General features: G+C 47.3%; 1 protein-coding gene across 2 annotated transcripts in view; it reads left to right on the top strand.

Moving 5' to 3' along the window:
- The window catches only part of PIGN (phosphatidylinositol glycan anchor biosynthesis class N), a 1,090,233-nt gene that overhangs the window by 727,789 nt on the left and 335,146 nt on the right, over positions 1-27,298 (top strand). For both annotated transcript variants that reach the window (XM_078687755.1, XM_078687756.1), the window contains one exon: positions 10,694-10,802. In XM_078687755.1, the coding sequence (XP_078543881.1) occupies positions 10,694-10,802 (109 nt within the window). The remainder of the gene's footprint in view (positions 1-10,693; positions 10,803-27,298) is intronic.

Here is a 27,298-nt window from a genome sequence, read left to right as displayed (position 1 = left end):
GAAGGCATGAGAGAAAGGGTCGTGCAGTTTGTTTTTCAGTAAGCTATCAGTTTTTTAGCAGCTTTGCAGGTCCAGTTATGGTATTTCTTATGTTCGTTGTCAACTTTGCTGGTTGTCCATTCTAAGATATTATGTTTAACGTTTATAGTCCCGAGCAGGCATAGGTGAAAGGGAGAATGCAGCATATGTGAACTACAGTATCAGCTTAGTGACTGCTTAGTGTTGTGGTATTAGTATCAGTGTGGGCCAGAATAGTTCTTCACATGAAATGACATTACTATATAATGTCCATTAGTCAGCCTTTCAAATCGTACCTAGAAATAGAAAGCAGTGAGCTGTTGCATTTCTGTGCATGGTAAACTGTAGAATGTATTTTGAAGGTGCTAATATCATTCCTGGTTGTGTCTCAGGATTGTCGGATGATGTCGTTTTCTTTGGAATATCCATGTTTTTAACTCTCTGCTAAAGTGTATATGCTCTTGAATGTTTTGCATTTTGCCTGGTAACGTGTTCCAAAGCTTGGGACTAAGAAAGCAGTGCCTCATATGGATCTTTGGTGCCAGTGTGTACAGTTTAAAGAACTGATTACTTACTTGACTTGCTCACAGCTGTGCTGCCAAACCATGCATAAAGAGGCTCACTCAGCTCTTACACTTTACTGATGGGCACCAGCCTTTAGCCTTCTGACCTTTAACCCATGTTTACGTTGTTTCGTGAGTTTCGTAACCACAGGAATGCAAAAGGGATGTGTTTGAGTTGAGCTCAAATTCTTCTTGGTTTGTTCCAGAGTGATCATTTCTGTAAATGCCTTCATGCGATTTTATTTGTATTTTTACTTTTGCTTGAAGGCGAATATTTGTAAATCCACAAGTAGCCCAAACTTCAGTTTTACTCTGGCCTTGTTTTTTCTAAAGTGAAAACAGGTATTGGGGTGTAGAGCCAATTCCATATCCAAGTCCCAAGCCCCTTCTATGACATCTCGTCATAAGCTTTTTATTAAGGCTTTTACTAGTGTGCAACTAAAGCACGCTTTACATTGTATTTTTAATAACATACTTCTCCGATTTTATTTTTGGAGAGATCAAACTGATCTAAATTAGGCTTGTATTGGCATGGTAGAGCAGGGCACATTGAGTATTTTATGCACTTGTACCAAGCTAATATTTAATTTTCTTGCGCTTATGGTTGGTGCCACCTTCCTACGAATGGCACCACGGTATGCAAGCGCTCCAAATAAACCATGTTCTCTGCTGGTAGTGAGCAACCATGTTTCCCGCCTTTGTAATCAGTGGGAGACCAGAACAGGAAAATCACGCCGACCACTTCAGATAAAGTCGTTTTGTTCTGTATTGTTCAAAGCAAAAAAGAAAACTAGAATTTGATTGCCCTATTCCTTGGGAAATAGCAGTAACTCTGTCACTGTCAATTACTCACAGCTAAATTGCAGTAGAGCACAAAAGGAAACAAACGTGGCATTTTCCGGAACATGCCACCTAGGTGTCCATTTGCTAAAAAAAGAACGCGCGACAGGCCACCAACGATTTTTTTGATGCTACTTTCAATTTTTCTGACAGATGTGTTGCTTTTACAGCATATTCTGCGTTTGCAGCTCATGACATATGAGTGTTGCTCAATGTGAGTTTATGTAAGAATAAAATACTTCCTAGCTATGTACAGAAAGACGGAAAATTTCAATTCTGTTAAGGACTCGGAGGCGAGAATTCTGCTATACTTTCTTCATTTATTAATTGAGCAGCCATATTAACATGTCAACAGAGAACTTCAGTTCCCATAACCTCAGGGATAATTGCTGTTGCAAAGAAACAAGTCCATAACCAATCAGGCATTGCGAGTATCTGTAAAAGGTGCTGTCCCTCTTCTATTGCCCTCTTTCTTCCAGCGAACAAGCCGACTGTGGAAGTTTCACTCCTGTTTGGAGGACTCCGTTCGGGTAATTTAGAGAGCCCTTGTTAACCTCGGGATATAGCTCACCAGAGAAATAGTGACAGCATAAGCCTAGAACAAGCGAATCATTAACAGGCGCAGTACAATGAACCATCCTGTAATATTATTACCCATTGAAATGGAAAAACATTACTTACATCTATAAGCAGATCCAATAACCCGGGTGGGTCATGATTCATCAGAAGGTGGGATAATCCTCTCCTCCAAATCCTTATAGAACTGAAACTTTCCATTACAATAGCTAGGAAACTTTTCATTCTATGGCAGGACTCGGAGGTGAGGATTATGCCAGTTTAAAACGTATCCACCCCCAGAGCCTCAGTGGAGGAGACTGGTTTGAAAAAAAGCGTCATAACCGTCGAATCCAATGTCTAGTCTGCTGGTTCAAAATATCCACCAAGCAAGCTCCAAGAGCAAAGACTTTTAAGGCCATCACTCCTCGGGTAGAGTGTGCCCCAAAAATCTTAGTATTAATACTCGCATCTTGCATTATTTACCGCACCCATCGCGCGATGGTCTGTGATTAGAGTGCCTTGAAAGGCTTCCTTGGGGCGATCAACAGTTGCTTCTTCCCGGGAGGACAAAGCTCCTTTCCTCATGTTCTAATAGGCTTTGATACATCGTACGATGCACAATGTGGGCAAGTCAAGAAAAGCTGATATTTAGTCTGTTAAGTAACATGAAATGCAACACCGTCCAGTGTAAAGGTCCTGGCTCTGACATCCGACACCCTTCTGCAGGAAATTAAGCACAAACAGATGGCAAGCTTGGCCGACAACTGTTTGCAGGAGAGGCACATGTTACTTGGCCACGAGTAAAGGAGGTTTAAAACCTTATTAACGTCCCAAAGGACTGAGTACCTAGGCTTTGATGGAATAGACAATAAAATGCTCCGCAGCAGTTTCTTAACCATGGGATGTTCCCCAACTTGCAGACCGGCAATCATGACATGGTCTTCAGAACTTTCCGTTCTGAATGTATTGACCAATCTATAAGCCAGTCCATCTGAAGCTAAGGAGGCAAAGAAATTGAGGCTGTGGATGAAGACTGCCCCAATGGGATCCAAACCCCATTGCAGACACCAAACCATCCATCAAGACCAGGCCAATCGATACCTCCTCACTGTAATGTCTGCCCATGCTAGTGAGAGGAGGCCTGATGCTTCTCTCGAAACTCCAGGGACTTGCCATTGAGACCTGTAATCCTCCACGCCACAAGCCGGAGGTTGCCTTTCGTAACTAGATGATGGAGATTCCTGGAGGAATCGCTCAGGATATGTGGATTTTGGGATAGACGGAACGAAGAAACCCAGGAACGTTCCATCAGAACTGGAAACCATATTTGCGACTTCCACTCCGAGGAGATCACTACCAGAGCCTCCCTCTGGCTGTGCACCTGAGCTATCAACTACATGATCATGGCAAAGGGGGAAACGCATAAGCCTGTTCCATCGACCAATCCTGGAGGAAGGCATCGGTCGCTACCACTCCCATGTCTGGTCTCCAACTGAAGTACCGGGGAAGCTGGTGGTCGAGTCTGGATACAAATAAGTCGATCGCAAATCGGCCCCAAAGGACCCAAATGGCTCAAAATATCGACGGAAATAGTAGCCACAGGCTTGAATCTTGGAGAGTTTGAGACTGCTGATCTTAACTTGGTTGGCTGAACCTCAGAGATGTTCTGCTGTCACCGAAACGTGGTGCTCCAGGCAGTACTCCCTAAAGTTCTTGGCCAGACCCGAGAGGGCTCTGGACCACGTACCCCCCAGATGGTTGATGTCACAGACTTCCACCTCATTTTCCATCTTCAGGAGGGCGCAAGATTGATCCCTGGTCTCTGGTCCAACTTTTGACTGTGAAGGAACTCGCTATCAGCTCCAAGCAGTTAATATGTAGATACTGATCTGCAGCGGACCATCCGCACCCAGTGGTGTAACACCCACAACGAGCTCCCCAACATGATCCGCTGACATCAGACATGATCACTGGATCCAGTTGGGAGCTGAAAATGATGCGGCTATTCCACACCTCTATGTGGGAGAGCCACCACTCGACCTCCTCTTTGTCCTCTTCTGACAGGGGAACGTACTGGGAGTAGATGAGACCTGGCAAAGGTGAGACTTTTTCAGTTGCTGGAAGGCCTGAAAGTGTAGGTTCCCTGGGAAAATGGCCTGAAAGTAGGATGACATTAGGCCTAACACCCTGGCGATCTGACACAGGGAGGTCTTTTGTTTCACTAGTGTTCTCCTCAACTCGTAGCATCGTATTTTGGCCATCTTCCTGGAGAGAAGGCTCAGCGTTGTCTCTACTGAATTAATCACAATCCCCAGGAATGTGATGGAGCGAGAAGGGGAGACACTTGACTTCTCTTGGTTGATAATAAACCCGAGACTGAGACTGATACACTGCCATCACTAGATGAAGTGACAAAGCATGCGTACATTGCTCCATGAAAAGCATATCGTCCAAATACAATATCATGCATACTCTGGACACCCTCAAGCGTTCTATATTCTGGCTTGAGCCCCTTGGTGAAACACCAGGGCGACAAAGAGAGGCCGAAAGGTAACGAGCTGAAATCGGAAGTTTGTCCTTGCCACTGGAACTGAAAAAAACAGGCGATGTGGAGGAAAGATCGGGCCGTGAGATAAGCATCTCTGAGGGCCAGCTGGACCATCCAGTCAGTTATGAAGGAGGTGCATGCCCTCTATCTTGAAGTGGTGGTAAACCAGCCACTCATTGAATTTCTGCATATCGATCACTGGGCTCTGACCCCCATTCTGCTCTTGAACCAGAAACAGATTGCGTAGAAATCTGGAGGGGTGTTGGTTGGAATGATGTATTGCCCTTTTCACCAGGGGTTCTTGAACCTTTAGTTGAATAAGTGTGGTCTCTTGTCTTGCAAAATGGAGAGGACGAGGAGGTAAAGGACAGAAAGAGGATGTTAGACTTGGCATCTTTTGGCGTGTTTCCCCTGAATTTTTGCCTTTTGACCTCCCGGTTTTGACTCTGTTTTTGCTGGCGTAACGTTTCTGCGCACTTTTCGCACTGCTGATCAGTGGTAAAGTGCAGGCACTCTCTGTGTCAATTGTGTTATGGATTGGTGTTTCCACGATTGGATATTTGATTTACTTGTTAATCCCTAGTAAAGTGCACTGAGTTTGCCAGGGCCTGTGAATCAAATGCTACTCGTGGGTCTGCAGCACTGATTGTACCACCTACGTGAGTAGCCTTGAAAAGGTACCTCAGACCTGCCATTGCAGAGTCTGTGGGCAGTTTGTAACTGCCATGTCGACTTGGCCAGTGCACACACTTGCCAGGTCCTAAACCTTCCCTTTTCTACATGTCAGTCACCTCTAAGGAATGTCCAAGGTACCCCTGTGGGCAGGGTGCAGTGTATGTGAAAGGTAGTACATGCAGGTGTGTGTGGCATGTCCTGATAGTGAATAACAGCCAATTTAGTTTTTCACTATTGCAAGGCTATCTGTTCTCATAGGCCAGAATTGGCAGTTTGATTATAACATCTTATAATCCTAAACTGACCCAGGGAACAAGGTAGAAATTCGAGTTTAGTATGCCTGAACTCAGAATGTTAAAATACATCTTTTAGTGAAGGTGATTTTTACATTCTGTGTTTGAAAATACCACTTTTAGAAAGTAAGTATTTTCTTGCTCAGTCATCGTGTGTGCCTCTGCTGGAATGTGGATTGCCCGTCTGGGTTTCGGATGACTGAAGGCTGGGGAGCAGGAGGGCTCCAGATAGTCTAGGTAGGGTCAGGAAAAGGCTGAATAGACCTGGGCTGCAGTGGGGGAAGGGGGAGGAGATTTCTTTGCACCTCAAAGGGCCTGGTCTGCCTCTGACAATGCCGTCTCCACCCCCTGCCAGGAATTCACACCAGAGAAGGCAGAACTGGTTCTGGCTGGGCACAGACACCACACCCTCTGCCTAGCGGATAAAAGGATTTTTGGATACAAATACTGGGGCCCAGACCCCTGAACTTTAGAACTCATCTTGATCAAGAAGACTGCCAAGAAGAAGAGCTTGAGAAGCTGTGGGGAGGAACTACCACTTTGCTGTGTGCTTTGCTGGGCTGACCTGCAGTGGCTGCTTCTGTCTTGGGCAGTGAAAGGCCTGGACTGGACTTTCTGCAACCTATTTTGTGAGTCTCTCCAAGGGCTTGAAGTAGAGCTGCCCCCCTGTTCAGGAAGTTTCAGGAACAGCAAAGACTTCAAGCTCTTCTGCCTGCAGCACTGGGGACTGTGTGTTTTGTGCTGTAAAGAAAAACCAAAGGTGATGATGGACGGAGTGTTGACAATACAAACACTCACCCCCAGTCAACTGATCTGGGTTTAATCCATCCCCATTCTTTAGCTCACTCCACCACCCCAGTTCAGACATGGCCATATGCAAATCAGTCTGACCCTGTGCCTCATGGGAACAGTCCAGCCCGAACTGCCAAGCCATGTCTTCCCTGGACCGGAATCAAGCTTCCCAGGACCGGTTTCTGGCATTACAGCCGTCTTCAGCCGGGCTTGTTTTGTGCTGTATCAGAGGAGAAGCAACTCGATGACCGCAGAGGGCACTGCCTCAACGCTGCACCGCAATCTTGGCCTCACCGACGACGCCTGTCGATGCCGCCACCGAGCCGCTGCTTGCACCGCGACCTGTGGGCACCGCACTCTGCACTGCCTCGCTTCACGCCGAAGCCTTGGAACCGCAGAGAGCACCGCCGCAACACCGCATTGCGGTTGGTCTCACCGACATGATGCCGCCCCCAAGCCGCTGCTCACACCGCGACCTGTGGGCACCGCACTCCGCACAGTCTTGCTTCACGAGGACGCCTTGGCCTCCCTGCCGCCGCTCCACGCCAAAATCAACGCAGCTGCTTGCCACATGGTTCGAAGGCACCGCTCGTAAGTCACACGAAGCACCGTCGCCAGCCCCATCGACTCCCGCTCGTCAGCCGACGACTGCGCTTCAGCAACGACGACGCCGCTGCTTGCACCGTGACCTGCTAGTACCGTGATGAGCACCACCTTCATCTCACACCGCGACCCTAGGCTCACCGACGGTGCCATCCGACAACGCCCCACGATGGCGGCGGTCTCGGCACTATGGGCCCCACCTTCCTCAGGATCAAAAAGATTTATAATTGTTAAAAACCTCCCTTTTGGAGAGACTAGAAATATATAAATCCCCACGCTGTCATCTAGTAGAATGAGCTGTCAATCCCGGAATCAAAATAACCGGGAGAAATTGCTGTACATTTGTTCTCTACGATGTAGATTAGGCTAATGTTGCCAGCAGAGGGCCCACCTACTACGAGTCTGGGTAGTCGAGTTGGGTGTTTGTCCACAACCCGTATCCACTTTTCCTCTTGTATCGGTATTACTGCTCCTTCTCCTTCAAACTCAATTCCGGGATTGACAGTCTCTCCAAAAGGGAGGTTTTTTAACCCATATAAATCTTTTTGATCCTGAGGAAGGTGGGCCCATAATGCCAAGACCACTTAAACGCGTCGACAATGTGTTTATTATTGAATCAAACTACGAGAAAGGAGGTTGCAAAAACAGTGATGGACAGCAACAAAGATATGAGTTCTATGCAATAAGTTGGATCAGGCTTTGTAACAGTATCCCTCTACACTGTGCAATAGGGTCTCCCTACTAGGTTTTTACAATTCTTTCACTAGAAAGAATTTTCTTGATTTATTATTGTATATTTTTGTTTCAAATGTTTGATTTTAATTGACAACTTTGTTATATTTGAATGTATATGTGTCACAATATATGGATTAAGTAGGTCTCAAATGTATTTTGGACATACTGTGTACAATATGAAATGTTTTTAATGTGTATCAGAGTCTTTGCTTTGTTAGAATTGTCAGACAATTCAAGTTTTTAATTAAACATTGTGGTACCTATAACAGGAATTGGTTTTTAAGGTTTTATAAATAAAGACTCTGCCACTACATTCTTGGGCTTGGTGGTGTTTCGGTTGAGTGTCTTGAATATATGTGCACTCCCTGTTGTTCGGGGTTGTTTGTATGCAACTGAAGAGTTGCCTGAGTGAATCTGAGTTAATCTTTCTCCCTAAGGGACATACATTTCTTTTTCACTGCCTAGCAAAGGGTGCCAAGAGCCACAAGTAAATGAAAGTATGCCCAAAGAGCCAAGATAGTGACTGTCTTTCCAGGCACACCAGAGTTTGGGGGCGCTGTGAATCATAGTTCATGGCCAAAATACTGCTGCACAGCAAAATCGAGTCAGCCCTAGCACGCCGTAATGTATACCAGCCTTTTCTTCGCTAAAAGGCGCTCAACGCAAGTGGGTTTAAAGTACTGTTTACTCAGACACGGACCAAACTAAGCAGAAAGTAGTACCAGTAGGCGCTCTTGCTAACTGTACAAATTGTTCAGGAAAGGCAAGACACACCAAAGTAAATCTTTGAATGTGGCCTGGATTCCACAGATTTTCGATTGCCTATGCTATTAGAAACAATTTTATGATCCACAGACATGCACTGTACCGGATTTGCTGGAGACGTCCTGACTTCCTTGACAAACAGTACCTTTGATGGTTCCTTTTTTTTGGCCTGAAGGCTGATTCCGCTTTGGAAACGTTTGAGCTAATTGGTACAAAAGCAGGTTCTCTAGGCCTGGCCTCCCAAGTAGTATCAAGAGTAATGGAAGTTTCAAAGCTACTCCAGGGGCTTTCTATCAGTGACAACCTCTAAAGCCGATCCAACAGCCTGTGCAGAATTTCCGGGCTTTCAAGGCCAAAGGCGGTGTGAAGGGAAAAAGTCTGCAGGAGGAACAATCTGCCTCTTCCTCTCTGCATGGCACCATACCAAAATCTCTTTGAAGTGCCCTTGGATGGACACGAGAACCCAGTGGGAGGCCTAGTCTGTCATTTTCTGACTCACTAGTGTTAAATAACTCTGGACCAGTATGTCCTGTATATTCCTTGCCCTTTCTGGATGTTCCTTCCCACATACCTCCTGCCTTCTCTCCTTTTTCTATGGCTGCTGCTCAAATTCTCTCCAAGGAAATGTTGATCTTGCTCGCCAAGTGCTCACCCTAGATAGTGCCTGATGTGAAAGGGTGCACAGGTGTTACTCCTGTTACTTTGTGGGGCTCAAAAAAGAGAGAGTCATGTGGTGGATGCAAGAGTACATAACTCGTTCCTCTGAAAGGAGAAACTCATAGTGATGACCCTTGCTCAAGTCTTGCTGCCCTTGGAATCCGAGGACTGGATGGTGTCCCTCAATCTGCATGACATTTACTTTAATGTGCTTGAAATGCAATTCCACATAAAATACTTTAATCACAGCTATATCATCTACTCACTATCAATATACGGTCCTTTCTTTTGGACTCATATCAGCCCCTTAGGTCTTTATGAAGCCTTGTCCATATCTTCAGTCCATCTCGGCAATACAAATATTCCCATACCTCAACAAATTGCTGTGAAGGGTGGGCTTGCCTCGGCTCGTCTCATGCCACCGGCAGAGGGCGGTGTTGCAGCTGTTCAAATTGGGGTTTCCTGTCAACTGCTTAAAATTTCACCCTCACAGTGCCAACCCTTCGCTGGAGCCATCTTGGACAGTGTGCCGGAAACATTCAGGCCATGATCCCTATGTTTTGGCCAAATGCTGTTCTTCCAGCCTCAACACATGTGATGCTGCTAAGCCTTCTAGCCTCCTGTATCCAGTTGGTGCTTTCTGTTCGGTAGCACGTGTGAGATCTTCAGTAGAAATGAAGCCTTTGATGGGTTCAGCAGTGGGGCTGCCTTTTGGACAACATCAACGTTTTCTGAAGAGACATCCTGATGAACAGCATCTGACATGTGACGGCCATTCTGCCAACCCCGGCCAGTGGTATCAGATGCTTCACCCCTTGTATGGGAGGCCATTTGTATTACGTAGACATCCAGGGTCTCTTGTTGCCTGAAGGTGTTTAGGCCATTGATCAAGGGCACGACAACTCAGGTGCTTCCTGAAAATTCAACCACCTATTTACAATGTACTTTGCATAAGTGAGAACAAAAGCACATCCACTTTGAGCAATCAGGAAGTTTCCATCTGTCTAGAGTAAAGACCATCTGGTATGAAATTGGGACAGAGCGTCGTAATATGCCAGAAAGAAGTGAATAAGTAGGTCGGTGAAGTATTGTAGTAACTGCGGAATGTATGATAATGGTTTTTCTTTTATTATTGGATTTCAAAACAGAAGTAGATAATAGTCTTAAAAGTTGAGAAATTCTGAGATCATAATTTGTGGTGTAACATGAACTAATATAGATGTCCAAATAAACGCCAGACATAATACTGATACGAAGACTACTAAAGTTAATAATGCAAGCTTCTATAGTCCTTCCTCCAAAGAGAAGCATCTGATAATGTTTGCTGTTATCACCCACCTCAGGTGTACTCATTGTTCGATCATGGAAAGATGAAACGCTGAGGTGGTCTTCCAGGATATAAATCTCCAGGTTGCGGTTAATCATAGAGCTTTTATAGTGAATGTATAATCCCACTGAGCTATCTCTCTAGCTTAGTTTACAGTTCTATAAGTGTTCTACATGATTTTGTATTGTTTGCCATTTGGTTGCTCTTGACAGAATGTACTAACATTCAGATGGCTTAAGTACAAGAAGAGTAATGAACTAGTGCTCCTGCTACTGATATTTGTATCTTTCTAACATTTTCTATTCTTTACATTTTTCAGATGCTGAACCTGGCTCTTTCCATATTTGTTGTGAACAATACGCATGCCAACCTCGACCAAAAGCAGGGACTGCCCATCTTAAATCAAATAGTCAGCTGGATAACTTTGGGTAAGAAGACATTAAGCGACTTTGTAGTGAGAGCTGCAAGATGTGATTTGAGGGATCTAAATAATTAACTGATGGTGTCTAAAGGACAGTGGGTGGAATATGGTATTGACATTATGTCTGGCTACCTCTCCAGGGCTTATTAGATTGGGTAATAGAAACTCCTGTAATGTATAGTGTGTAGAAGCGGCTGGAGTGCAGTATGCTAAACCAGGTTAAAGAATCAACAGTTATTTGGTTATTAAAGTTCTGAGAAGCTATTACAGAGCTGTATGGAGTGATATATGAAACACGTTGTTCTTCTTATTAGTGACAGTATAAGTATTATTCTTTTTTTTAATCTTCATTGATTTGCATAAGCATCAAAACAAACAACTCATCGCAGTCACTGTTACCCAATATTAAGAAGCACATGAATAATGTCCATCAGCATATGTATTCGGTTAGTCAAGAGGATTTAAATACACTTGACAGCATCAGTGAGACAATGAAACACAGGTGAGGTCGTTCATACCTTATACATGACTTCTCTGGGCGTTCCATTTCCATGCTTTATTCGCATAATGAGTCTGTAAGCCCACCGTGGGCCTCCCACTGTATCATATTTTTGTGGGTACCCACTACCCTCATAGATGTATTTTTCAGCTGCTATGTACCAGTTTGTGTCTGCCTTCCTTGCGTCTATGACAGGTAGATTCCCTGTCTCCCATAGTTGTGACATCGTACTTGGCAACCATTAAGTCCATACTGCAGAACAATTTCCCTTATTTAGGAGGGGTCTCCTAATTCCAAATACTCAGTAGAAGAAGACCTGTGTTCGGCCCTAATGGAACACTCATTAATTTAGTCCCTCCAAAATGTAAATGTATGCCAAACAGGGACAAGACCATAGCATATGAAGATAAGTACCTGTTTGACCACAGCCCCTGAGGCACACAGTGGAGACAGCCTTGTCAGATCTCAGCGTATGCGTTCTAGTATAATAGATTCTGTGTAGGATCTTAATTTGAACTAATCGGGTGGCTGACCTTTGAGCCACTGCAGAGGCTCCTCCCTGTCCTTATTTCCATTTTCCATCAAGTCTGCACCCCATTTCTCGCTAAGCCTGCTCAGGGTGTCTTCTGAATTATTGATATTCTTTCTATTTCTGGAAGAAAGCGCCTTTTTCACAAGGGTTTCACAAAGCACCATACCTCAAAGCGGAGAGCTCTCCTCAAGTTGCGTGGTGTCCGGGAGATGCACCATAAGAGCATGCCTGTGTTCAGATATCAGAATAACTTGTTATCTGCCAATCTATACTCTTCTATAAGTGTTTCAAGGGACAGGAGCACTGTTTGGTCCAGACATTCTCGAGCTCGGTGATTCATATAAAGTCCCATTTTTTAAACCCTTCCATTGCCCAACCTCCCTCAATGAAGGTTGAATCCCCCAGGGGGATATCTTTTCTCAGACGTTCGCTCCATCCCAGTAGTTGAGTTGCCATTTTCAATCCCTGCGATAGTTCCGGGACAACTGTCTGCTGTACAAGGCTGGAAGGTAATACTGGCGTCTCAGTGCATGCCTGTCCACTCCAAGAGAGGGCTCCACCTGTGGTGAGAAAAACCATTCCTTAGCAGCTACTAGTTGCCTTGTAGTAATTCTGAGGCCTGACAGCGCTATACCCCCAATGGCCCCAGCAGTCAGTGTTTGCACCCATATTTGCTGTGGCCCTTGTCCCATAAAGGTGAGCACACTGCAGCCTTCGCTCTCCATAAAAGATCCCCTGGAACTTAATAGGGTATGTTTTGGATATAGTATAAAAACCACAGCTGCTCAATCATCTTGAACAGAGTCACAAATCCTAGTTGGGAAGATGCAATCTCCTCCAGCATCTCACATCCTTGCAGAATTATTTGAGCTTCCAGTCTTGATTACAGTTGAATAATTCTTTCTGGTCATGTGTAATGTAGATGCCAGATATTTAAAGACCAAGCGGTTTCCAGTCACCGGGCATCGCAGTGCCTAACTTGGGGTCCAGGCCGACAGCAGATAAAGTACAGATTTCCCCCATATAATAAGGAAAAAAGAATATTGCCCGAAAATTCCATTGATCTGCAACAGTCTATCTATAGTCTCCTCTGGTTTTTCAACATAAAGAATGTGTCCACAAAGTGTGAGATTCCCTTTTCCATCTGGAGTCCTGGGTAATGTTGCACTGGCCCAGGGACCAAGGTCCCTGAACCAATGCAACATTACCCAGGACTCCAGAGGCTTCATCGCCAGGGCAAAGATGGAAGGGGATAAGGTGCAATCCTGTCTTGTGCCCTTTGTGAGATGGAAGGATTCGGACACAACGCTATTCACCATAACCCTGGCCAATGGAACCTTATATAAGTCATGCCTTATGTTTAGACCAAATTTCATGTCTACCAAGACAGCAAACATGTAGCACCTTAGAAAAGAAAAACACACAAGATGATGGACGGAATGTTGCACAGTGGCAAAACATTCACCCCCCAGTCACAGATCAGGGTTTAATCCATCATTATTTTGTTCACCAAGCCACCCCAGTTCAGACATGGCCATATGCAAATCAGTCGACCCTGTGCCTCATGGGAACAGTCCAGCCCGAACTGCCAAGCCATGTCTTTCCTGGACCGGAATCAAAGCATCCTAGGACCGGTTTCTGGCTATCAGCTGTCTTCAGCCAGGATAGCTTGACTCCAGTGGCTTAGTGAGCTAGGGACCCACGTCTGGGCATACCCTTCCCACATAGGGTGAACAGCAAAACACACAAGGACTGTTCCCATGAGGCACATGGTCAGACTGATTTGCATATGGCCATGTCTGAACTGGGGTGGCGGAGTGAGCTAAAGAATGGTGATGGATTAAACCCAGATCATTTGACTGGGGGTGAGTGTTTGATTTGCTCAAATGCTCCGTCCATCATCCCCTTTTGTATCGCTTTGTTTGCCCTAAGTTGGCAGGGTATGCTCAGACGTGAGTCCCTTGCTCACTTTGCCACTGGATTCAAGCTAGCCTGGCTGATGACGGCTGCAATGCCAGAAACCGGTCCCAGGATGCTTGTTTCCGGTCCAGGGAAGACATGGCTTTGGCAGTTCGGGCTGGACTGTTCCCATGAAGCACAGGGTCAGACTGATTTGCATATGGCCATGTCTGAACTGGGGTGGCGGAGTGAGCTAAAGAATGGTGATGGATTAAACCCAGATCATTTGACTGGGGGTGAGTGTTTGATTTGCTCAAATGCTCCGTCCATCATCCCCTTTTGTATTGCACCTTTGAATAGAGTCAAAGGCTTTGGCTGTGTCCAAAGACGGGCCCTCAACTGGCTCCTCGGCCCTCTCAGTGTCTGCCCTGCAACCATATATGCAGTGGCTTAATGAAACTTGAAAGAGCTCCCCCCCTGCAAGTTCCTTGCTGGGGCCCCCTCTGGACTCAAACAGGAGCTCTCCAGTGAGGACTCTTTTATGAGGGGGCCCCCTGGAGCTTGCCCTTCGTGAGTCGCATTGTCCTACAATCACACTAGCATATGATATTAAAATACATAATACAACAAGCAGGGTGTATGAGAGGGGCTAAAGGTGCAGGGGAAAGAGACGAATGAGGATTGGTAGGGGTACGAAGTGAGAGAAAACGCAATATTTTGTCAAATAACCAACATTTTTGAAGACTTAGAACAGGGAGGGAGAGTCGAGAGTGTGTGTGTGTTTTTATGTGTGCGTATGGAACAATTCTTCTTCTCCTTTTGTTGTTGAATAGCTATTTAAGGGGTACAGGAGTGACCCATTTACCCTGACTCTCTTGTTGTTTATTTGCGTATGGCACAATTCCCAGTGAAATCCGACAGACACCTCACCATACCCGACTGAAAAACACATGCGCTAAACTATTTACCAGAAAACACATTTGCTAGGGCGGTGTAACGCCCCAAACAACCCCCCACACCCCAAAGCTACGGACCTGAGTATATTGTACTGGAAGCTTCTCATTCTTTACTGCAATAAACACAGCAGCCAATGAAAATGAATATTTTCATAAATAACAGTGAAACAAACTACATTTCCCATGAGTACACATGAGTATAGGCACGCCCCCATAGTCCATAAGAACCCCTTGTGTGCTCCCATCATCCTCTTTCTTTGAGGCGAACTAAGTCCAACAAAAACTTGAACAATGAATAACTCCTCCAACGTGGAAGAAACAAGGTTTCAGGCCAAACGTCCTGTCGTCCGTCGTCGCTTAATCAGACTTCTTATCTGATCCTGAAAGAAAGGAAACATACCACCGTAATGATTGCATAACTGGGTGGGTAAGCTTATTTACTGTAAAATAAAGCCGGGTGGGATAATCCTCGCCTCCGTGTCCTTAATAGAATTGAAAATTCTTGGCGCGAATGCTAGCAAATTTTTGATTCTATTACAGGACCGGAGGCTTCAGATTATGCTAGTTTAACGCTCTTTAAAAACCACAGAAGTAATATCTCCCACCGGCTTGTAATAAAACGTCTTAAATGTGGATTCAGAAGACCAATCCGCACATCTCATGATGTCTTGAAGACTAAATCCTAAGCCATAAGACTTAGACGCCATAGCGCCTCTCACTGAATGAGCACCAAAGATCTGAATATCTATACCCGCTTCCTTCATTATGAAGCAAAGCCATCTAGCAATAGTGGCCGCCGCCACAGGTTTAAACGGCTTTTGTAAAGCAATCAATAATTGCGAACAACCTTGAGGCCTCAAGGCCTTTGTACATTCTTCATATGCTTTTAAACATTTGACAACACATACTTTATCATTATCAGGGAATGCATTATACTCAATATGTCTTGACATAGTTTCTCAATAATACCAAAAGTCCTTGGCCATTTGAACAAGAAGTGACGACCTTGTGCCGCCCAACTTGTTGATGTATCTCACTGCGGACACATTGTCCAAACGCAGTAGGATACAGCAAGATGTCCGCCTCGGGGATAACGTGCGGATTGCAAACGATCCCGCTAGCAGCTCTAAGCAGTTTATGTGTAGATCTAGCTCTTGCGATGACCATCTGCCGCCTGTGGAAAGATCTCCGCAGCTCGCGCCCCAGCCCCATCTGCTGGCGTCTGATTCTATTACCACCTCTGGTTGGGATCCGAAGATCGCCCTGCCGTTCCAGGCTTCTACGTGTCCGAGCCACCACTGTAACTCGGTCCGGACCTCCTCCGACAATGGAACCGAGTCCGTGTACGACAGACCTCTCTGAAGATGTTTGATCTTCAGGCGTTGGAGAGCCCTGTAGTGAAGAGGGCCCGGGAATATCGCCTGAATGGACGAGGCCAATATCCCTACCACTCTGGCAATCGCCCTGAGTGTAACCGTCTGTCTGTCCAGCAATTTCAGAATCTCTTTCTTTAAGTCCCTCAACTTCGCTTGCGGAAGGCACAATTGGGCCGCCTGTGAGTCTATGGTGAACCCCAGAAAGTCTATCACCTGTGTCGGAACCGTCACCGACTTCTTCTGATTGATAACAAAACCTAAGCTCTGCAGCAGCGACATCGTCCTGTCTAAGTGTTGGCGAAGCGTGGACTGGCTCTGCGCCATGATCAGTATGTCGTCTAGGTAAATTATAAGTCTGATTCCTCTCTCTCTGAGGTGAGCCACCACCGGTTTCATCACTTTGGTGAAGCACCAGGGAGCCGAGGAGAGCCCGAAAGGAAGAGCCAATATTCGTAACACTGGCCGTTCCAAAGGAACTGCAGGAACCTGTGGTGTGGAGGAAAAATTGGTATGGACAGATGGGCGTCTTTGAGGTCTAGACGGACTAACCAGTCTCCGCTCTGTAGTAAGTCTGCCAACAGGTGAATACCTTCCATTTTGAAATGGTTGTACGTAAGATACTGGTTGAAATCCTTGAGGTTGAGCACTAGCCTGTTGCCACCTCCCTTCTTTTGAACAATAAAGACGTTGCTGCAGAAACCGCGAGTTGCGTTGTGGCATTGCACAATAGCGTGCTTCTGCAGCAAGTCTGCAATTTCTTTGTCTATGAAACTGAGATCTTGTTGGGAAAAATGGAGAGGACGGGGAAAGGACACCTGTGTCGGATGGGAATAAAATTCCAGCTGAAACCCCTGTACAGTCTGCAGAACCCAGGCATCCTGGGTCAAGGCTTGCCATTGTGAAAGACAATGTTGTGTGCGACCCCCCAGTGGAAGCAGAGAGAGATCTGTTACACTCACCTGTCTTTTGCTGGGATTTGAAATTTGCCCTGTTGTTTCCCGACTGGAAACGGCCTCTGTTGAAGCCTCTGCGAGACGGGTAAAAGGTACCACCACGGGTGGAATCCCACTCTCCTCTTCCTCGGCCATAATCACCTCTCTGGGAGCCTTGTTGGTAGCCTCGGCCCGACGAGCGGCCCCCGCCTCGTCCGGCCCTGTTGAAAACACCCTGGGTGAGGGCTCGCTTAATACCGCTCTGAGCTTTGTCCAAAGCAGTGAATGTTCCAACGTATTTGGACACATCCTTTATGAATCGATCTCAGAACAAATGGCCATTGGCCAGGGGGCCTGGTTCTGCCTCTGCTAGTTCCGCCAAGTTACTGTCCATCCGGAGTAGTAAGGACTTGCGTCTTTCTGTGGATATCGCACAGTTCGCATTGTCGATGAGGCAGATGGCGCGCTGAGTCCAGCCCGCCAATATGTCCGGGTCAACTGGTGTAGCGCCTTCTTTGGCCGCCAGAGCCATCTCTAGTATCTTTGCCAATGGACCCACCACGTCGAGCATTTTGTCTTGGCAACCCCGCCAAGCACGATCAAGTCCACGTTTGGGGTCTTTTGAGAATTTTTTCAAGAAGGTCAACATACTGGCATCAATTTCCGGAGTTTCCGCCACACTGTCTGGCAGGTCTGGGCGGGGACACTCTGACTTTAAACGACTACGGACTTCTCTGGAGAAACCCTTACTTAGATTGTCGTAAAGATACGAAGACACGGCAGGGGGTGGAACCCAGTCTGATGACCTGGGGTGCACAATGTCTGAAGGATCAAAATTAAACGGAGTGCTAGCCTTGTCTGTCGCCGCCGTAGGGGCCACCTTGGCTTTCTTCGGAGGAGGGGGCTCCTCTGAGGTATCAGTGTATGTATCTGTATTGGTAATAGTGGTATCTGTAGCCACTTGAATTGGGCGCTTAGCCTTTGCCTTCCCGCCTGAATAAGGGTGGTCCCCCATACCTGACGCTGGTAAAGACGCTAGTGTCTGAGAGTGTGGCCATTGCTCCTGAGTTTGAACCTGGGGCTGCGAGGTAGTGGCTGAGGAAGAGGCCTGTTCCTTCTTCTGTTTCTTTGGCTTGTCATATCCATGACGTTTGGCAAACCCTTCCAGTTGCTTCCTGATCGGACGAAGTGCCACAGCTAGTGCTTGCTGCACCGTTTGAGGAACTTTAGTTTCCATGGCTTTATTTACTGAAGCCTGGACTGAGGCATCCAAGGCCTCAACAATATTGTCCTCTAGAACAGCCTCCTGCTGTCCATCTCCAACTTCCTCCTCTCCACCATAATACTCCTCAGGGTCTTGTGCCCACTCTTCCATCTTGTCTGGAGTAAATAATAATACACTGGGACAGATCCATACTGTCCACACACAGAAGGGGTAATGGGGGGGTCAGCCCACAGCACACCGACAATTTGGAACTATTCCCATACCCCCTCAGCAAAGCTGTACACGTTAAGGTCAAAGACCTGGCCAAATATTCATAGGAGCGTGTGCTCACTCCAAAGGCCCTGTATTTTACAACCTTTCAGCAATATTCCCAAAAGGCGATCACCCAGGGAGCCTGCCGGTGTGAAGGACGCACTGTAAATGCGTCCCGTGTATGATCGGGGATCGCGCCGAGGTGCGCCCCCCAAACGCGACCAAATCCTACTAGAAACAAGCCCAAATTGGTCAGCGTTTGGGCACGCGCATCGGCCGTGAGCCACCCGGCCTAAACGTGGAGGGCGTACCAGGGGAGCCCAACGCGTGCCGCAGCGCTACCGGGAAACGGCTCTTCTGAGCGATGCGACCGGCTCCCTGCCGGTCAGAGACCGAGCAACTGAAGCGCTCGAAGCGTGTGAAGGAAAGTGAGCGCCGAGAGCTGGTAAGACCCAGCGGCGCTGAATACCAAGCCCCTGAACGCTTCAAAGCGCGACCAGCACAATAAAGGCAACAAATCCAATAACTGACATACAAAGTATCAAATCGTAGCGCTAGTTATAAGCGGAATAAAGCACATCAAAATCGCATACATATCATATACATTCAATAAAATAAAATATCCCCATGCCACAGCAGATTGAGGGGACCAGTAAATAGGTGCACTTAACTCTTGCTGTGAGCAGCAAAGAAAGAGGATGATGGGAGCATGCAAGGGGTTCTTATGGACTATGGGGGCGTGCCTATACTCATGTGTACTCATGGGAAATATAGTTTGTTTCACTGTTATTTATGAAAATATTCATTTTCATTGGCTGCTGTGTTTATTGCAGTAAAGAATGAGAAGCATAATCTGAAGCCTCCGGTCCTGTAATAGAATCTAAAAGCACACACGCATACTTGATTTATAATGGCTGCAGGAGGGAACCGACATTAAGAAAGGAGAGCAGCACAGGAAGACTTGCAGAGAGTACAAGACAGCAGGCTGCTGAGTGCAGCTAAACCTATGAAGTGCCCTACAACCTTCAGGGCAGCATCCATACAGGGGACCCCAGACTAGGTACCACACCGCTTATGTATCATAGCACTATCACGCAGACCTCTTGCACTCATGGAATTGAGAAGGCCGAGCCATGACACATCACGTGGATTTAACAGGGAGAGTCCTAGGCAGTCTCCTCATTGGGGTGCACATAAAAAGGTGTTTACGCCAGATCTGTAGGTCACCTGTCACCAACTACTGGTGGTGCCATAATTTGGTTGTGGGGACAATGGTCATCCATGTTAAAAGGAGTGCTACTTTGAGTGGATTCCTGACATCCAGTGAAAACTGGAGCCCTGATGGCTAGGTCACCTGCCAGGGGACTTGTGCTGTGAGTCTCTTGCAAAGAAAAATGTACCAACTGCCAGAATAATGCAGTGAAGAGTAGTGTGACATTTGGTCCAGGGACTTGCAAACCTACTCAACATGGCTTGCGTTAACACATTCATGTGAATGTGTGAAATGCACTCTCTAGATCAAGGGTACTCATAGTACGGCCCGTGGGCTGCCAGCGGCCTGGCAAGCCTTCCTTGGTGACCCGTGGACCTTGCAGATATTGTACCTGTGTTTTAAAAAAAAATTTTTAAAGAGTGGCAGCAAACACCGCCTCAGCAGCGCGGGACTCCGAGACACTCTGCTCTATGGGGGCCTGGCGATTCACAACAAAGCCTCATTAACAAGTAAATGGTCTTTTAAAGACCTGTGAAGTACTTGGGTGCGGCTGTGTGTGTGCCTGGGAATCTGGGGTGAGGTGGCCGAGGGTGACAGAGGGAGACAGACAGAGGGAGATAGAGGGAGGAAGACAGAGGGAGGGAGACCGAGGAAGACAGGGAGGGAGACAGAGGGAGGGAAAATGAGGGACGGAGACAGGGAGGGAAACAGAGGTAGGGAGACAGAGACAGACAGAGGGAGACAGAGAGAGGGAGGGGGCGACAGAGGGAGGGAGACAGATAGAGGGAGACAGGGGCGGAGACAGAGGGAGACAGAAGGAGGGAGTCCGAGGAAGGGAGAGTGTGACAGAGAGAGGAAGACAGAGAGAGATAGAGAGAAGGAGGGAGACAGAGAGAGAGAGACAGAGGGAGGGATGGAGAGATAGAGGGAGAATAGAGAGAGAGAGAGAGAGAGAGAGAGAGAGAGAGAGAGAGAGAAAGAGAGAAAGAAAGAAAGATGTGTGTATGCCGGGTCTGGTGGCTCAGTGGACGAAGGCGTGCGCTGCAGGCGCCTGTGTTCAACCTCATGGTCACAGTTTTTTTTTTGCTCTAGCCCCACCCCCCTCCTCCACTGCCCCTGCCCCCACCGGTGCGGTCCTTGGCCACAAACCACACCGTAAATTTGGCCCCCCAAGAGAAAGTTTGTGAGTACCCATGCCATAGATAGTCTCACGCCTTCAGCAGAAGCTCTGTTCCAGCAAACAGCTGACTGACGGGCATGGGGGAGGATGCAATGGCAGTGTGGGCACATTCAGCATTATTGGCCTTAGTGCCAGTCAGTAAGTGGAATTATTAACCGACTCCGCAGTCAATAATGCTACATCCGATTTATAATAATTTAAGAGGTGCATATGCGGCCATATTCTAGTTTTTTTTTTTTTACCTCGCCCATCAAAAAACTGAGAGTACATTCTCTCTCTCTACATTCCACATTAATGCTTCTTAAAGTATTAACACATATGTCTAGCGCCTGTGGCTTACAGGGATGTCCGTCAGATCTCGGAAATCCAGTCAGCTCTGTTCTCAAATCTCCTTATGTTCACGCTGGATTTGCAGCCGGATATTAGCACATTAAGAGACTCTAATATCGCAGTAATGCGATTCGATGTTTAGCAGCAACTGGTAAAGGGAGGGCACGCCGTGTTGCAAACAGATTTGTTACTCTTCCACTTCCGGTGGCCCTCGGTGAACCCGGCTGACAGATCAAGGCAGTGTCCACAAGTACGGGTTTGCTGACAGGAGATCCCCCTTCAGATTTTGCAGAGGTTTGGGGTAGAGGAACACCATAACATAGCTGCCAAGGTTTCAGATTGCAATGTGTGACATTTTCAAAATTTCAATGTAATGATGAGTGACATTTCAACGAGTATGAGTGACATTTTCGTGCGAGTATAAAATCAAGCAATTTAGACGAGGGAAACACAAAAATGTCAGAAATTAGATCAAGAAACTGTAAGAAGATCTTAAACTGGTGCAAACTACTGCAGTGGCTGACTTATAATTACAATGAAATTATGAAAATGTCACATATAGCAATCTGAAAACTTGGCAGCTACTGGCAGGCTGGCCTGAACCCTCACCTGGGACAATGCATGAGCAAGAGTTAATGAACGCCTTTGCCTCACTTATCATTAATGCTTAAGTCCTAGTGAAACAAACGTCCTTTGTGAAGAATACTCAGAATGGTGAATACTGGACCCAGTGTCCCAACCACACCCTTCTCGAGTGCCATGATAGTATAAGATGCTCAGGGCACGAGTCGGGGTACCACGCGGGTGGACGGCATCCCCCCACTTATTTCCGAGGGTTTTTCAGGGTGGACGCCGTCCACCCTGCTAAATCAAAACCGCGTCCATCATTACAAACGGCAGTCCCGCCCACCTGCAACATGCCTTTCCAGCCTAAAGTCCTCTCAGTTTACAACCCAAATATCGCCCTTCCTTAAGACACTTTACACAGCAGCAAAGGAGGAAGGTTAAAATCAGTCGTTCCTCACATCCTTAATACCGCCTCCTCCTCCTTTTCCTCAATACACTCCCCTGGGCCATCTCCCGGTTTCTTTTCCTCGGAAGCAAGGCGTTTCTGCCCGCGAGTTTACCCTTATGCGTCACAAGACCTACTTGTTTCGATTCCTCACGGCACTCGCTGTCACTCCGAGGCAGCCGGACAAAGCGCACCGAAGCAGCTCTTTAGACATAGGTACCAACTTATGTACGGCCCTGGTTCCTCGGTCCCGAGCGCCCATGATGTTTCAGCTGAGGGAACCACCGACCCCCAGGCATTCCCCCCCCCCCCCCCCAGCAGCAGCAGTGTCTCAGCTGAAGTGCAGAGAGGGCAGTGTGCAAATGAGCTGGGTGACCAAATGGCTCCAAGCATGGTGGACTGCGTCCCCCACTTATTTTACCAGGGGGACGCTGGACTTCACTCTCAGGCCACTGGGACGAGATCGGAGCGCACCTTCCGTGACGTCACTTCCTGTCGTGACGTCACTTCCGGTGACAGCGTCCCCCCACTTCTCTTTTTAGGACTCGTGCCCTGAAGATGCTGATGCCAATGTGATGTTGTTGCAATCCCGTATCTGAAGAGGGCCATGAAATGGGGGTGTAAGGTAACAATAGGTCATTTGTCTTTGTTAATCAACACACTTACATGCCTGTGCAGGGTACAAAGGCAGTGATTGAGTGTTGAATACTCATTTAAACATGCCTACGCTGGTTCCCAGCCGAGAGGGGAGGCAGTGTCCACCCTCGTATGCCCTTCACTGTTTCCACCACTAACCCGCTCCCCATGTCGGATTTTGTCACTGACCTTTCTGGTGAGTATCAGATTTAGATGACTGGAGTTCTCTTATCGGGCTCCGCTTTAGTGCACACCTTGCTTAGGGCTGACCACGTACATATAAATAGATACACACTTGTATGCACATATTCACAAATTATCGCACACATGAATACACCCAAACCTATAGTCAGGCATGTACAAACAGAGAGGGGGGCGTGGACATGAGCTGATGTAGCGAGGAGCAGAAATCTAAGCTCCCGTCCGGCGGGTCCCATCCAGCATTATCCTGACTTAAAAGTGAGCCGATGGGGTATCCATAAATTAGAGGATGCCGCCCTGGGCCCCAGGAGGGAAGACGTGGCAACAAAGAGACCCTAGCCGTCCCAGATTGGCATTCCAAGGCCCACAATCTGCCCCCGCAAACAAGACACTGATAACGGCTGGAGACCGAATACCTTCGGGCCGAGTTAGCGCTTGTAAACTGCTCAACATGCAGTTGGACAACACTGCGCATCAGGACATTAACCGGACAAATAAAGGTGCCACTGCTGCCACAAGACCAAACTGCCTGCCGGTCCGGACCTGTGAAAATGACCTTAAGGTACACTCCCTCAGAGGCAGGTTCGGCTTGATGTGTGCGATAATTAGGCATTGAGGGCATGTATATGTGACCTTTAAACCGTAAATTCCAATCAAGACAGACTTTACTTTCTCAGCTGAATTCAACTTGTTTGTGCAGACTACATGCAGAGCTGCTTTATGTAACTGTACGCAGGCTGAATTACGTATTACTAAAAGTAAATTAGAGTAGGGAGATGCTGGTGGTCTCAATGACGTCCGTGTTGGAATATGAGAATGCTTGTTTGCCAAAGTATTCGTGTAAATAGTCCATGATGTCCTTGTGCCGTGTACTTGGCCCCTGCGCTACATTGACCAATATCATTTTCCTATATCCTTGAACCTTTTCACCCCGCCCTAAGATAGGGGAGGTCGGGGTGCATTTTAGCCTCACCTCCCGAAAAAAGCCCATTGCACAGAGCCCTGATCCCTTGAGTCACAACGCGTTGCTTTACTCGACACCAGTGTTTCAGCAAGTCACAGGCCGCCGCCCTCCTGCAAAGAGGGAACCTGTGCTGAAGGATGCACAGCACAGGTTCCCTCTTTGCACAACACCCAGCGCTTCTCTTATGCATGTCGCCCGGTAATCCTTGATGCACAAAGCCGAGTGCTCCCTTAAATGCAATGCCAAAGGTCCCCCTGGGCATAGAGCGCAGAGGTCACCAGTGCACAGCTCTGTTCACCTGCTGCACAGCTCTGTGCGTCACCGCTATACCTTATCCTGAGCCCCGACGCACACGTTGCCACGTGCGAGAATCACACACTACAACCCTAAGCAGGACAGACTTGCTGGTCTGTGCGCAATGCTGGCTGCACTATGCGCCGTGTGCATGTTAGTGCTAAAAAAAAATCACTGGATAGTGGATACATAAGGTGAGATTCTTTTATTATAATCTTCGCTCTCCGACGCCCCAACACCTCACGACAGGCTGAGGGGAGCACTCAACGTACCACAAGATAACAGTGCGTGACTTACTCTGTGTCACCGCAGAGTCCCATTGGCCGTACGTAGACATAACGGCGGCCGGCCTGCCATCATTCGAGACTCGGCTCTGTGAGCAGCAGGCAGGCAGCCTGCCTGCACTCGCAGATTGATTCGCCCGCCGTTTTAACTTCCTGTTCCTGGTCTGGACGTGACGGCACTCACCGCAGCACATCCGGATTAAAATCCCGGCCCCCTGGTGACATCACGGTCGGTGATTGGCTCTCTAATTACGGACTGAGAGGGCAGTCAGTCCGCACCCCGCTGTTTCATGAGCCGTGCTGGCGCCACAACCGCACCATTGCCGCAGCCATTCTGGTTAACTATTTAGGGACACACGGAACTTAGTAGGCGCACCTCGGAGCAGCAGAGAGAGCCACGCGCATAGTGACAGAGGCGCCGCTGGTGGCTCGCCTGGAGCAGGTTCAAAATGCGTGAGATTGCATTTCAGTGCGGTGATGCGGATCACCGCACTGAAATGCGTGAGCGTCACGCCTGTTGCGTGACGCTTGGCAGGACTGCAAAATCTTATTTTAGGGTTGTAATGCACAATTGCTGCGTGCGTTAAACGTTCCCTGCTGATTTCTGCTGTGATCTGTAAATCATGAGCTGTTGTAGTAATATTCTTTATTCGGTTAGAACACAAAAACCATAAAAGACACGAACAATCAATCAAAAATCACATTCCAAACAATATTAATATATAACTATATTAAAAGAATACAAAAACAAAAAACACAGAAGCGTAGAGGCGTGCCTGCAAAAAAAAAAAGTAAAGAATGTCGTGCTTGCCTTACAAATTGGCACGGGGTCCATAAGCCGGATTAGGGTCAGGCCTCCCGAAGCTTCACTGTGCTACTTAAAAAACACCGGACATTCATGCAACCATATACATCCTTAAGCATTAAAAAGTGCAACAGAGCGGGCCTCTCGTTTAAATTTTACAACCTTTAAAATTCGAAATAAAAATGTTTTTTTAGGGACAGTATACAACGGACAAAAGAAAATAAGATGGGGGACAATCTGTGCAGAAATATTGTCACAATCACAGTGTTCATGGGAGCCACTTTCAGACCATCCCTTCAGGAAACTGACAAGTTGCAGGATAATATTTAGTCTGAACCTAATTAAAACCTGGCCATAATACATGCTTAGTTGCCCATTAATGTAACTTTTTTTAAACAAACAATGGGCGAAAACGACAGGGTTCAGCAATTAAATACTTTTTTTTTGTTGAAGTTTTATATAGCGCAAACTCGACCCAAAGGTATCAGAGCACTTTACATTAGCACCAGTTGCATTACAGACGAACACATTCATTACCCCCTCATGGGTCCTCCTCGTCCCAGTCCTTACAACGTGAGGCAGTCCTGCCTCCGCCCAGCCAGTCAAAACGCCAGAAACTAAAAAGGTTATAGGTTACATAAACCCCTCCCACCCACGCTATGCCTATTTTTTTTCTGCTCAGACAGTGGCCGGAATGCTGGTGGTCTGTGTTCCTGGTTTCCTTTCCGGTTTTTCTTGCTGGAAGCTTGCGGTCATGTGAGTGTTTCTTAATCTTCTGTTTTCATATGGTTATTGCAATTCTATGTTTTTGTGCATATGCGCGGCCGTACCGGTGCTCTGGTTGGCCGCGCTCTTGTTCTGAGGGCAGGGCGCTCCCCACGCATGTGCTGAGCTCTCCTGGTGTCCTGGCCTCGGGTCGTTTCGTCGCTGGTGTTTGCAGGCAGCGTCCAGCCCCACGGCCATGTCTGCAGTATGTGGCTGTGGGTGGAGACTGCAGGGATGCCCCTTTGTTGTTTTTTCAAGTCCCACGTTACGAGACTTGATGTTTGGGGGCAGTATTTATTGGAGGTTGCTGGGCACTTCCTGTTTGTGTGTTTTGGGAGTTTCCTGTGGAGTTTACTCTTTTTTTTCCTCACTCTGAGAGAGGGGGCTTCTTCTGCGGTGCCCGCAAAGGCAGTTTCCAAGCAGCATAACGTCCAGGACCTGCAGGAGGATGATGTTTGCAGATTTCCAGGGCTGACTTGCAGGATTTAATCAATTTTGCTGTCCAGTCTGCACTGCTGGAGCCTGCAGCGAAGAGGTCTAAGTATGATGAGGTGGACATGGACAATTCCCTTAAGGGAAAGTACGTCCAGGGCAAGTTTTTTTCTGACATGCTGGTCCATATTCGGGAGATGCTTGGTTTTGATCCCAAATCATTGTCTGATGAGGGGTTTTACTCCCAGTATAGTTCCTCTGTGGTGGATGACCTTTCCTTCCATGATGTCCTGAAGGATATACTGACTAAGGAAAGGCTTCATGTAGATAAGCAGGGTATTCCTCGCTTTCTGGGAAAGCGGTATCGCCTGGAAGACTTTGACACCCAGTTTCCTGCAATTCCCAGAGTCAATTAGCTTTTGTCTTCTATGGCTTCCACCTCCTCTTCCTCTTAGTCATCAGAGGAGGCTTCCCTGTTGGATCTGGTGGAGCGGAAGGTGAAGTCTGCTCTCAAACATTCTTACGCCGCTTCTCATTTTGGGGTGCATGCTAGCACTTATGCAGAAGGATTTTGAGAAGTTGTTTGATTGTCTTCCGGATCAGGGGGATCCTACTCCTGTGTTGGCTCAGATGGAGGTCTTGGTGCAAATCCTCTCAGATGTGACTTTTGATTCCTTGTGGGCTTTCTCCTCAGCGGCCATCGCGGCGATGGCTGG

Source organism: Lissotriton helveticus, chromosome 4_1, assembly GCF_964261635.1.
Source record: "Lissotriton helveticus chromosome 4_1, aLisHel1.1, whole genome shotgun sequence".
In the NCBI taxonomy this organism is placed as follows: Eukaryota; Metazoa; Chordata; class Amphibia; order Caudata; family Salamandridae; genus Lissotriton; species Lissotriton helveticus.
The sequence above is the reverse complement of the archived record's forward strand: the minus strand, read 5'-3'. Positions and strand labels throughout refer to the sequence as shown.